At 51.7% G+C, this 12,783-nt stretch overlaps 5 protein-coding genes across 6 annotated transcripts; 2 read left to right on the top strand and 3 right to left on the bottom strand.

Annotated features, from left to right (window-relative positions):
* Window positions 1–343: 343 nt before the first annotated feature.
* PV06_09568 (uncharacterized protein) lies at window positions 344–1,189 on the top strand (the record flags this gene model as incomplete). The annotated part of the gene is made up of 1 exon (XM_016411025.1): window positions 344–1,189. One exon carries the CDS (start codon window positions 344–346, stop codon window positions 1,187–1,189), a length of 846 nt encoding a protein of 281 aa, XP_016258832.1.
* Window positions 1,190–1,700: 511 nt separating this feature from the next.
* Window positions 1,701–4,197, bottom strand: PV06_09567. Of its 2 annotated transcripts, XM_016411024.1 has the most exons (5): window positions 3,478–4,197; window positions 3,149–3,426; window positions 2,984–3,102; window positions 2,879–2,930; window positions 1,701–2,821 (listed from the first exon to the last, which is right to left on the bottom strand). In XM_016411024.1, exons 1-5 carry the CDS (start codon window positions 3,950–3,952, stop codon window positions 2,189–2,191), a joined length of 1,557 nt encoding a protein of 518 aa, XP_016258831.1. In that variant the 5' UTR covers window positions 3,953–4,197; the 3' UTR covers window positions 1,701–2,188. The 2 variants fall into 2 exon arrangements, with proteins under 2 accessions (XP_016258831.1, XP_016258830.1); XM_016411023.1 differs by having other exon boundaries at window positions 1,701–2,930.
* Window positions 4,198–5,113: 916 nt separating this feature from the next.
* PV06_09566 (uncharacterized protein) lies at window positions 5,114–7,394 on the top strand. Its single transcript, XM_016411022.1, has one exon. The coding sequence runs from the start codon at window positions 5,279–5,281 to the stop codon at window positions 7,142–7,144; it is 1,866 nt and encodes a 621-aa protein (XP_016258829.1). The 5' UTR covers window positions 5,114–5,278; the 3' UTR covers window positions 7,145–7,394.
* PV06_09565 (uncharacterized protein) lies at window positions 7,223–11,297 on the bottom strand. Its single transcript, XM_016411021.1, has 2 exons — window positions 8,756–11,297; window positions 7,223–8,703 (listed from the first exon to the last, which is right to left on the bottom strand). Exons 1-2 carry the CDS (start codon window positions 11,238–11,240, stop codon window positions 7,448–7,450), a joined length of 3,741 nt encoding a protein of 1,246 aa, XP_016258828.1. The 5' UTR covers window positions 11,241–11,297; the 3' UTR covers window positions 7,223–7,447.
* An 89-nt stretch (window positions 11,298–11,386) lies between these two features.
* Window positions 11,387–12,754, bottom strand: PV06_09564 (uncharacterized protein). The gene is made up of 2 exons (XM_016411020.1): window positions 12,325–12,754; window positions 11,387–12,274 (listed from the first exon to the last, which is right to left on the bottom strand). Exons 1-2 carry the CDS (start codon window positions 12,605–12,607, stop codon window positions 11,481–11,483), a joined length of 1,077 nt encoding a protein of 358 aa, XP_016258827.1. The 5' UTR covers window positions 12,608–12,754; the 3' UTR covers window positions 11,387–11,480.
* Window positions 12,755–12,783: the final 29 nt, after the last annotated feature.

The following is a 12,783-nucleotide window of genomic DNA, read 5'->3' as shown; positions in this document are numbered from 1 at the left end:
ACGACAATGATGTAGGGCGAAGTATATTTGTTTTCAATGAACCTTTTCAGGGGCTAGTAAAGCCTTAGTATCATTTTTTCTTGCCGAGGTCACAATCACCTTGTCCATTCAAGTCACAATGATAAGATCGATCTTTACAAGGTCGTAATACCGTTCCTTGTACATACGAACGTTCTTGGGCTTGTACATACGGATTTTGCTTGTACATATCACTATTCCTTGTACCTCATCACGGGACACCTCAGATCGACAGGATTCACTGGCCTGGTTGTTCTGGGGTTTTGCCAGGGCTTCTCAGACACCTTCATCTTCGAAGTGGGCATCATCGCTCCCTCTTTTCATTATGGAAATAGATACCAATCCGGACGACTCGAAGATCTCGACCGCAGATCAACTGGCCTACTGGAACCAGATCTCGGCCGACGAGGACGGCATGCTCGGTGGGTACCCACAAGTATCGAGGATCGACATTCAATTCTCGAGGACGTTTCTGGGCAAACTACGAAGACTGTACCCTCCCGCGACAAAGACGACGACGACGACTACAACATACCCGTTCACGAGATGTCTCGAGACAGGAGCCGGCATAGGTCGCGTGACACTCAACCTTTTGTCCACGATCTGCGAACGGATCGACATCATCGAACCAATCGAGAAATTCACAAATGTCCTCACAGTATCCGACTCGCCGCTCGTCAAGTCGGGTCAGTTGCGACGAGTGTACAATGTTCCCTTGCAAGACTGGACCGTCGAGACCAGCCCTTCGTGGCAAGCGTCGAATGATACATCACCACCACCACCAACAACAACAACAACCGCAACCGACGACACAACAATCACCCCCACCCCCACCAAAAACAAAGCCGACCGACCACATAAATATGACCTGATATGGAATCAATGGTGCCTCAGTCACCTTTCCTTTGATGCGTTAGTGAGGTACTTTGCCAGTTTGATCCCCCTCCTCGCCGCCGATGGCTGGATCATCGCCAAAGAGAACCTGTCGACGAACGCCTTCGGGACGGACACCTATTACGAAGAGGACAGCACGGTCACGCGGAGTGATCAGAATTGGCGTGCGGCTTTTGAAAAGGCCGGCTTGAAGATTGTAAAAACTCAATTGCAGACGGGATTCCCAAAAGATTTGGGTCTGTTGCCGGTGAGGATTTATGCCATGAGGCCGAAGTAGCGTGTCGCATTTGCCATTCTCCTTTTTCTTGGTATGTGTCTGTGTGAGCCCTTCACGCCGTATACGATGCTTCGGTACGCATTCGAGTCAAGCCACACCAAAAACAGTCGATCGGTCCATGGCTATTCCTACCGCCTTTAATGCTGTCTTCGATCGGAGATGGGAGGACGTTCAAGCCTGGTGTACATATCGGCCTCTTTCATGCATCAACCTTGTGTGTTAGAGACCGACCGATCCGGTTTCGAGATGGCTACCAACGCAAAGCTTTCTTAGTCCCGTTCGGTTCGAGGCAGGATGGCACACTAAATATCCGTGCCAGTGGCCTCGGTACCTGACCTCACAGAAGACGACGACCGATTGCTCCCGACGGTGATTATGAGCTGACAAAGCACCTTTGGTATGGCTACATATGAATATTAGTTCATGAAGGAGCGACTTCAGCAGGACATAACTCGGAAACAGCGCTGGAAAAAAATGACAAACACATGACAACTGCAGCACTTTAAGCTGGCTCATTACTTGTTATCTCATTATTCAATCACCTGCAGTGCGTGTAACATGTGACAATGGCTTCCCAATTAGTCACACAACAGTAGAAATGTCTTCGATCGCCATCCTGCCAGGCTTTTTCATTGGGCTTCGGGTAGATAGCGGCTGGTGTCTCGTAAAGTGTCCTGCATGGTTTTCTCTTGTTCGAAACGGTATGGTCAGTTGAGGTCGAACATCAAGCGATCAAAGTACATCCGTTGAAAGTCGCGTGTTTGTGATCCATCATTGGAGAGCATACAAGTGCAGGTCCCGAGAGTCGAAATACCATAGACGCAGACTCGTGCCTGGTTTATGAGCCCTCTGCACTCGTAGTATCGGAGAACTACCTCCTTGGACTACCGATCGCCACCGCCACTCCTTTGACGAGCTGGCAAACACTAGGTTCCACTTCCCAATACGGCAGGCCAGGTCTTCCCTTTCAGTGAAATTGCGACACCTGGGCGCGGTGTATCACCGATCCTGCGATTCTTTGTCCGAAGATGTCGCCTCCGAGACCGTTCGTTCCAACTCTGTCCAGGATGGGATTGAATGTCGGCGGGCGATCCAGTCGTCGGAATACATAAATCCTGCTTTGGCAATCTGAAGAACCAAATCACCCTCGCGCCGTTTGACCCACGTGTTGGCTAGCTGTAGAATTATTTCCATGATCTGTTGGTATTGCGGATTCGGCGCCAGGAGCGCGTCGCCGGGGTATCTCGATGCAGATGCACCCACAAATACCAGCCACAGCAACAAATCGTGTCGGAGGTTCCAAGCTTCGTCCCTGATTGTGTCGTGGAGAACTTGTGCCAATTTTTCGGAGAGACTGACGGGGACATATGCATGGGCACGGGCTTCCTTGCAGCACAAATGACAAACGACGTATGCTGCTAGTCGACAACATTCAGACACCGGTCCTAGGTTCTCAGAGGCTTGCGGGAGGACTACAAGGCGAGACACTATCGACGCTCGGATGTTATCGACTGCCACGGGCTGGATCGAGTTCATCGCCACCATTTTCTGGAGTCCAATGATCTCCTTGATGCACAAGAGTGTGTCATGGTGTATCACATCTTCATGGGAAACGAAGCCAAATGGCAACTCCTGCCGAACCTGATGAGTATGATCCAGGATAGCGTCGAACAGACTTGGAAAGTCTACCTCGGAAAATCTCCGTGGTGCTCCAGAGATACCAGCACCAGTGAGGTCGTGCCTGTCGCTAGCATTAGATAGAATTTGTGGAGTTCTGCGACGCTGACAACTCACCAAAATACTGCGCGGAGGACATCTGAAGGGAGCGCCGATCCGCTAGACCTACATACTTGCATGAGCCGGTAAAGTCCTTCCGAGTGAGCTGCATACTCGTTATGTTCGCCAGAGCGAGACTTCTCTGATCAGCCAAAATCACACAAGAGTAGCTCATCAACTCACAGCAGCATGACAAAGCATCAGTATAGCGCAGATAGACAGAGATCGTACAGTAGTATTGTCCCGTGGCAAGGCTTCATGAAGACATTCGATAGCCCGGCCCTTGAGGTGAAGACTCTCATTGGAAGATGTCCAAGAGTTGGATGAGAGGACCATGGAATGCACGAGAGCGAACAGGAACGCCGAATTCCCGAGAAGATCAGGGAACACTGACAAACTTGCCACGTCACATTCACCATGTTCTGCTGTGATCACAGGGGCAATGGCCATTTGAAAGGCATCTAGAGAACATCAGCACGGGATATCCAGCCTTAGTCAAGGGGGAAACTTACTGCTAGTCAGCAATTGATTCACTCTGGCTTCATCTAGCCCTGTGACTGCCGAGATGTCTGATGTGTAAGGATGGGGACCTGGTATACTAGAGGCGGGGCGGCCTCCCTGCCTAGAGTCTGAGTGTAGTCTTCCTGGAAGCAAGAACGAGTATCGTCGAGAACTTGCTACAGACTGCTCCGGCTCATGTATTCGAGCCTCCTCATCGGGCTCTGAAGTCATTTGCGAGGTGGTAGGAGTATCTCTCGGCTCGGAGCGCGACACAAATCTTCTTTTTTCGGGTCTGATCTCTCCATTCTGGGAGAAGTCGTCGACGGACAAGGATCGAAAGTTCTCCATTCGTTGAGTAGTTCGCTGTTGCAGTCTCTCCAGGTTGACTTGCCGCACATGTGACCGTAGCGCCCGGATTTGCGTAGCGTCCAGAGGCGTTCCGGGTTCATTTTCGTGAACGAAATGAATCTTGGGGCTCCTCGGCATTTGCTCAGGATTATAGAGCTCGGTCGGGTGATTCTGAATAGGGTGCGGGAGGTTGACAAGGTGTGGACGGGGGATGGAATGGTCAGGAGGATCGATGAACCGGGAAATGAGTGGCGAATGCAGGGAAACAACGATATGATGCTATGCCTTATGATCCTGGGCACCATTCACGGCCAGTAGCCACCAATGTAGTGAGGATATTCAATTAACGGTATACCTCGCCTGGTCCCATCAAAGCGCCCGCCTCGCAACAGCTAGCCAAGAAGAGTTCTGCAACCACGCTCCAGTGGGCTAGTATCGTTTGAGATGGAAATTCGGAGGTTTGCTATGCTCAAACTTGATATAGTTTCGACAATTGAACTTTTATTGATTAGCCAAATGGTGACATGCCGAACCGACTTTGACTTGTGCGAGCGCTACATATATCAGAGTCAAGACGTTGCTCGTGATTTTCAGCCAGGCGTTAATGGCTACATTTTTCATAGCCCGTAGATGATCTTTCTCATGGATTGTGACCATAGATCGTTTTTGTCATCCATTAGGCTAGGGGGTCCTGGTCGCTGCACATGGCACGACCGAGGCCGTCTTTGGAATCGCTGAGCGAGGCATCAACGATTTGGCTCTTTGTTAGACTTGTTCAGCTTCGGCCGATGGAGCCATCCGGGACGGTTTCCTTCTACGTTTTCCGTGGAAAGAGGATGGAAATAGCATGAAGACATAGCAGTCGCCATCTGGATCTCCCATGCCAAGTATGATGACTTATCAGCGTGGCTAAATCTGTTCCGTTAGTGTGTTAAGGCTGCATGAGAGAGCGGGAAAGATGAAATAGCGCAGGTCTGGCAGTTCAAGTGGCATGTTACAAGTCAGGAGAGCTCATGCTGTTTTTACCAGGACTAATACGGCATCAAGAATATACGTCAAGATATCATATAGCAAAGCGAGCAGACTGGGATAACATTTTGCCAGGGCAATGAGATGAAGACGATCAGACACCGATGCAAACACCAGACGCCGCCACTGCCGTCGTCCGATTCGCGAGGAGCCGCTGACTAAATGCCTCGATTACTTATAGTTTAGTCATCGGGAATCGCGCTAGCCTAAACCAGGCATATCTCAACTCGCTAAGGTTTTTAGTGTCTGGGCATCATCAACGCCTTACATCTCGACTCTGTTTGCTCGTGTTGGCCCAGCTGCGAACAGCAAAACACAAACACCACCACTTGCCTGAGACATTTCTAGGGTTCCGAGCAATTCGAAATTTGCATGCAACATCGGAACCCGCCACAATGATACTCATATTACGCTAAATCTCGATCTTCAGCCATCATGCCACCGCCTGGCTTCTCCGAAATCCAGCAGCCCGTACAATTACCAGGTCGAGATTCCTTCGAACTTGCCTCGTTAGCAGATTCTGAACCCGATGACCTGCCCACATCCGAGACCTCCTCACGCTCTGGCATCTCCTCGTCTCGCCGACTATCCCTCGAGAACGAAGACCCGTTGGATGGCGCGAACCCGACAGGCCGCAGTGCATTACGAGGGGGACGTTCATACTCGGTTTCCTCTGCCTTCGACTTCACGCCCGCACTGTTTCCACTCTCGTCGACGGCCGGAGGGTATACAGCGCTAGGGAATCCATCAGCTGTTTCGCTCTCTGATCGACGCGGAGCACTTCAAAATCTCGAAAAGAACAAGACTTTGACATATCTAAATGGCCTTTCCCTGGTGGTTGGGTTGATCATAGGCTCAGGAATCTTTTCCTCGCCCGCACAGGTCAATTCCCACGCAGGTTCACCAGGCGCATCGCTCATAGTATGGATGATATCTGGTCTGCTAGCATGGACAGGCGCGTCGTCTTACGCAGAACTCGGTGGAGCCATCCCCCTTAACGGCGGCGCTCAGGTCTACCTGGCCAAAATCTTTGGTGAGCTCTTTGGGTTTCTCTTCACCTGGTCGGCCATACTTGTCCTCAAGCCTGGCAGTGCCGCCATCATCGCCATCATCCTGGGCGAGTACATTGTTCGAGCCGCGATTGGTGCCGACGTCGAGGATATCAACCCATGGATCAACAAGGTGCCGGCGCTCCTCGCGCTCATGCTCGTCACGCTGTTCAACTGCGTGTCCACCCGCTTCGCTGCTAGGATAGGAGACCTCTTCATGTTTCTCAAATTCATCGCCCTCGCCGCGGTGACTGTTATCGGCATCATCGTGGCAGTCACGGGTCTCTCCTTTAACGGCCCCGCCAACAACGACTGGCGCACGCATTCCTGGTTCGAGGGCACTTCCAGCGACATCTCCAACTGGGCAGTGGCACTGTATGCCGGGCTCTGGGCCTACGACGGGTGGGACAATACGAATTACGTGACGGGCGAATTCAAGAACCCTTCCCGCGATCTCCCGCGTGTTCTGCACACGGCCATGCCCGCCGTGATCGCATGCTACCTCCTCGCCAACATATCCTACATATTTGTCCTGCCCCTCGAAACCATCAACAAATCCAATACTGTTGCTGTCCAATTCGGCAGCAAGGTCTTTGGTCCGATCGGCGGGCTCATCCTCGCACTCATCGTGTCGGCGTCGTGCTTCGGCGCCCTCAACGCCACGACCTTTACGTCCGGCCGGCTCGTCTACGTCGCAGGACGCGAGGGCTACATTCCCTCCGTGTTTGGCAAGATCGGTTTCGGCTTTGGCTCCGGCTCGTCAGCCTCTGAAACACCCAGACCTCTGAAGAAACTGCGCCGACGGAGCTGGTTCAGCAAGTTCCTCTCCCGGGTTTTTGGCGACGAGTCCATCGGCCTGGGCTACACGCCCGTCAACGCAATGCTCCTCAACATGGCTCTGTGCATGGTGTACGTCTGTCTGGGCGAGTTCAAGACGCTCATCACGTTTTACGGCGTCGCCGGGTACACCTTTTACTTCCTCACCGTGCTGGGGCTGATTGTGCTGCGCATCCGGGAGCCCCATCTGGAACGGCCGTATCGCACGTGGATCACCACGCCCATCATTTTTTGTTGCGTGAGTTTGTTCCTGGTCAGCCGCGCGGTGATCGCCCAGCCTCTGCAGACGGTCATCGTCGTGGTGTTTGTGGCGAGCGGCATTCCGGTTTACTATTGGCGCGTCGCCGGCAGAGATGACGGTGGCGTCTCCGGAAAGAGGGAAACCAGGTTCTGGCGGAGATGGGGACGGTCTTGAGCGGTTGCCGTTGTTTGTGTTGGCGTTGCTATTCGCATGGGCTCATGCATGATGACAACCATATTGTTTTGGGGATCGGAACGAATCTTTCTTGCATATCTAATTGTTTCGTGTACTATACACCTTACCCAAGTATGCATCGTTGGGTAGTACTCATAGCGTGCGTCAAAGAGACTTCTTTTGGTATACACATCCAGTATCGTATTAGGCAGATCCAGATTCCTCATTAAGTTCTGCTCGTACAACCATGTTCGTACAAATCATATATGTTTATCCGGCCCCCAAGACATCCCCCTCGGCAGGCTACCGCAGCGTCTTGTAGGGCGGATGCAGAGATTGCGACTGCTTGGTCGAAGTAGAGTCCCACCGCGTCGATCTTTTGGAAGACGCCGCCTGTGTACTGGTGCCCACGTGCCTTTGGCCGCTCGCCTTCCTCGCTCTTTTGCGGACCTTGTGCGCCCCAGTCTTGTTGGCCGACGAGGCCTCTAAACCTTTGTCCGGCGACTCTCGGGGAGCATCGTGCTTGGCCTTGGTCCACAACGGTGAAAACAATACCGAGCTGGGTGTTTTGTTCTCGGCCAGGTCTGGAGAAGCGGACTTCGCGGTCGCCACGCTCATCACTGTGGTCTTGACTGCCGTCCGTCTCTTTGTCGATAGAACTGTCGTCGAGGAAGGGCTGAACCGTATTGCGCGGCTCGTGTCGGACATGACCGATAATCTCTTTTTCCGCTCTTTGGGAGAGGCATGGGCTGCCTTCTTATCTTTCGGTGAAATCTTCACGTCATCCGAACCTCCATGTGCCACCTCCTTCAACCGTTCAACTTCTTTCGTCAGGGCCTTCGACACATCGGACTCTGCTGATGAAACCTTGGGTGGCACGGCCTCCATCTGAAACATTTCCTCAGGAAGACTGGCCTTCTCATCTAGAGCTTCATATATCTCAACTTCTGATTCGTCTGGAAGGCCTCCCGGCTTTCTTCTTCGTCGCTTACGGGATTTCTTCTTTGTCCTAATTTTAAGAATCTGTGCAACTTCATTCTCGGTGCTTGGCGCAGAGCCAAAGCCCCTCAGGGTAGACAGATATTTCCGATCAATATCAAGCAGAGGTAGCTGATATCGTTCGGCGGCGACAAGGATTCTCGAGACGGCATCATCAACCTCCAGATACCCCGCGATAGTCTCTAGGTTTTCGTGGAATGAGGTGAAAAGTACATACGCATGCAGGTCACCGTCTTCCTCAACATATGCCTGTCTGACCGAGGCTGGAAGGCTTTTGGCCAGCCATGGCAGGTCTTTCGCGTGCAAGGTGTCTTCATACATCGTCTTCGCCATTCCTCTTGCTAGTCCCAGCAAAATCTTCTTACGTTCGACATATGGAAGATTCAACTCCCTATACGTCGCGCGCGCAGGCGAACTGGTATCAGCATAAATCAAGACGGGCCCGAGATTTGGAGACGGGATCTGTCCTTGGCTCTCCGCGGCCGATGCTGCACCAGTGTCACGCGCTCTGCATGCAGCAGCATACATTTTCAAGGCTGCGTAGCCAGTTGAAGCCAGATCTGTCGGTGTCAGCCTGAGCATCAGTCACGACTCAGAGTTTCAAGCACTTACTGTGAAAGAAGAGGGATGGGTTCTGGTATGCAGTTCTCAATCCCTTCGCGAGGTCTGACTTTTGTGAATATGCGCCAGAAGCCTTGGTGGTCCACGAGGCATCGATAGGTGATTGGGCTGTCGCGATGTGGCGTTGAGGTTGTAGCCGGAGGTCATGGTATTGGATAAGCCTGTGACAGAGATATTTTGAAAGCAGCCGTTTCTGGTGCTCGATGTTGAAGCCAACTTTCAGGATAGATTCATTCTCAAGGATCGGCTCGAACAGCCCGGTTGATATGACTTCCATGGGACCCAGATATCCAATGTGGAAGATTGCCACTTCAGTTTCAGTCGTCATGACCACAAAATCAATTGGGAGGCGTGCCGAAGTGAGTGAGGTGCGGGAAGCCCCCTTACTTGATGATACAGCTCTCGCTTCGGGTGCATCTTTCATGACCAGGTCAAGAGCAATGACTCTGGTCTTGGAAAGATCCTGAATAACCGTAGAGGCCCTCACAGACGAGGTGATGTATTTCACAGGCACAGACGGCCCTTGAGGGTAGAGACACCCGGAAAGCGGCAACCGATGATCTATAAACCCTGCGACGGGCACATGGCTTGCCTTCGGTCCTCGATCGACTGAATTAAGATTCTCAGGCACTCTCATCAGGCTTCGACTAACTGGTCGCGGGACAAAGCCCAGGCATAGATCTGCGGCAGCTTTCCAATGAATAGCAGCTTCCAAGTCACGCCAAAATCTGCTCCTCACATGGTGTGTTGCTTTCCACTGCCATTCACGATTTTCAAGGAAAAGATTAAGAGCTGGACGCTGATCCACTTCTGCCTTGAATTGTGGGTTGAACTTCCTGAATCCTTCCATTTCGTCCTTGAAATCGATAACGAGCTTTAAGATATCGTTGAAATTCTGTTGGCATACCGTGAACGGTCCAAAGTCCGACACTCGTGCCAGCTGGAGAGGTAGGTCAGACGAGGTTGAGTCAATGGCAAACACCTTCAAGCCGCGGAGATGATCCCAATAGTGGGCCTTTAGAGTTGAAGCGCCCCGGGCAACCTTTTGTATAAGCAGCCACAAGCGAAGATCAGACCATTTCCTGAACACATTTCTACTAGTTTTGACAGGAAATGATGAATGTACCCAGAAACCGAAGTTACGAGCTTCATGGAAAATCGCATTCGCGGTGTTAGCAATCCGGTTTAGGGCAAGGTAGAACTTGAGGTCGTGGAGGAGATACTGGAAGAGTTCTGGGTGGCGTTCGTAGCTCATGCGGTTTCTCCTGATTTTCCGAAGATGGTGGACTTCCAATGAAATCGCCACTGCATTGATGTCCAGCTTGGGGCGCAGGTCGATTATCTTGGTCAACGCGAGCTTGACATTTGGAGTCTTGCCACCCATGGGACTATACTCCCTCCAGAATCGCACTTCTTCATTCATTTCCCACAGGCCCCGGGTTTGCAGTCCCTCACAGATCCCTATCAGATCACTTGGTGACAGACCCAGGCGAGTCAAATCACTGAACAGATGGCCAGATTCTTGCAACAAGACATCAACTGAATCCTCTTGGTGCATATCTGTCATCTGGGCAACGGTTTCTTCGATGTCAGCCACCAATCGGCGTCTGTAAGTCCGCATTAGTTCGCATTCACCAGCAAAGTGTCGTCGAAGAGTGTCGACATTGTGAGATATCCTGCTCAGACGGTTGTCCAGTGGCATCACCAGATCATTCGCCCTCGTAACAGCTAGATCTTGGATGTATTGCTGTCGTGCAGCTTTCCTCGCAAGGTGTAACTCTTGGCCAATGACATTGTGCTCTTTCCAGGCAGCGAGCTCTTGGTGAAGCCGTTCCAATCTTAGCGTCGCCTTTGCTATATGGCCTTGCAATCGGAAAAAGGCTTCTTCTAGATCTTTCTGCCGTTGCATCTCCTGGGAGGGATTGTGAGGAGCCGGTCGTTTATCATCACTAGAACTCCCTGCCTTTCTTCGATTTCCGAGTGCGGGTCGTCCCGTTGAAACTCCAATACGAGAAGGTACGACCGGCGCTGGAGGAAGGGATGTATTGGCCGCAGGTGGGGGAGGAGGCGGAGGTCTATTCGGAGGTTTGGCAGTCGGGTTGTGCACTCTGTGACCTTGGGGAACAGCTAAAGGTGCGATCGTATGAAAGCCGTGGCGAGACTGGCGGCTTCGCGCAGCGGGCTGATCATCAAGCTTTGACCCAGAGAGAAACACTTTGGGCGTGTTCAGCCTCCTTGGCCGGACTGTGTTGTTTCGTGTCTTTCGGGACCCGTCTGATTGGCACTGGGAGGACAGCCCAGCAGCGCATATGGAATTCGAGCAGCATAGTGCAGGTGGCGGGTGGCTTTTCACATATCGCAATGCCTGGCTTAATGAGAGGCGTTTCTGGCAACAGCAGGTATGAAATGTCAATGACTGAGCAAGTTGGTTACAAGCATTGGAGCCATGGAGGGCCAAAGCGTAACCATTGTACATTGACAAAAATGAGTGCAGAAAGCAGACGTCGAACTCCTCGCACTCGTGGTCGACCGAGTATATCGAGTATTCTTAAGTAAATATAGAGGCTCTCCACGAGTTGGAGTAAATAAAGTACGTTGCTCGGTTCGTAGGATCCGCCCTACGTAGACATCTATACGGCAAAGTAGACGAACCCCAAGAAGTGCTCCTCGTTCATCTACTCGTAACAAGCACATCGTTTTGATCTTGTGTACTGATCTAAACCTCCATCGTCTTTCCCAGCTTCGAACTCTCTCTAGCAAGCTCAACAAGCTTAATCAGCCCCACAGCCTGCTCTGGAGGCACAGGGATCTGAGCAGCATCGCCATTCAAGGTAGCTGCCAGTCTTCGATAATACTCAACATACGTCGGCGGTTCCACCGTTGGCACGACCCGACTTTCAATCTTGTCGTTCTTGCAGACATTGAGCGTTCCGTATCTGTCTTCTGGCTCGTAGCCGTAGCCTTTGTCACCCGGGCCCAAGCCTTGCTTTCTCAACTGATCTTCCTGTGGATCCAAGTGAAATTTCTTGAACGATCCGTTCACGCCGCGAACCCAGAAGCGTAGCTGCTGTACTTCAGGGCTTACTACTCCAGCTTTGATCGTGGCCAGCATGCCTGGGTAGTGCAGCAATACCGTGCAAGAGTCCTCCAGGCCGGTCGGGTTTTCTGCTCTTTGCGAACCCACAAATCCGGTCACTCGCTGGGGCATACCAAAAAGGTGAACCACTTGATCCATTAAGTGAGTGCCTAGATCGTAAACAGCGCTATTCCCAGGGGTCGGATGTGCCTTCCACGTATCGGCCGGTGGGTCAGGACGATGTCGGTCAAAATGGGATTCGAATTCGACGACCCTGCCCAAGCTGCCGTCCTGGATGTACTTTTTGAGCGTCAGGAAATCAGAATCCCATCGACGGTTCTGATACACTGTTACAAGAACACCTTGGGCTTTCGCCGTGTCGACGAGTTCTTGTGCCTCGGCCGCTGTGGGAGTGAATGGCTTCTCCACCACGACTGCAATATCTAGTCAGTCGAGCGCGTCCAGAGAGGGATGAAAAACTTACCATGTTTCTTCGCGAGCAGAGCAGCCTTCGCCATCTCCAGATGTAACTCTGGGCTTGTCGTGACAATCACCACGTGAACTTGATCGTCCTTGTAAAGATCGTCCGCTGAATGATATAGCTTAATACCTGGATGGTCTTTGCTTGCGTCGTCATTGGGCTTCGGACTTCTTTGAACAATCGCGTACAAGTTGAAGTCGGAGACCGCCTTGATGAAAGGAATATGGAAGGTCTTCGCGCTCAGTCCATATCCGATGATGCCCACGTTGTACTTTCCGCCAGCCATTGTGGAAATATTTTGAAGCAGTCTTGATAGTGTTTTGGAACTCTTCGGCAGTGAGATGATATTTCTCTGGATTTTGGAAGGATATTTATTTATTTCTAGTCCTTCTAGAGCGTTGAATTCGTTACGACCACAATACTTTTACTATCGTCAGCGTTTTGAATGCAACTTGATGTTGG

This window comes from Exophiala oligosperma (assembly GCF_000835515.1).
Source record: "Exophiala oligosperma strain CBS 72588 unplaced genomic scaffold supercont1.10, whole genome shotgun sequence".
NCBI classification, from domain to species: Eukaryota; Fungi; Ascomycota; class Eurotiomycetes; order Chaetothyriales; family Herpotrichiellaceae; genus Exophiala; species Exophiala oligosperma.
The sequence above is the reverse complement of the archived record's forward strand: the minus strand, read 5'-3'. Positions and strand labels throughout refer to the sequence as shown.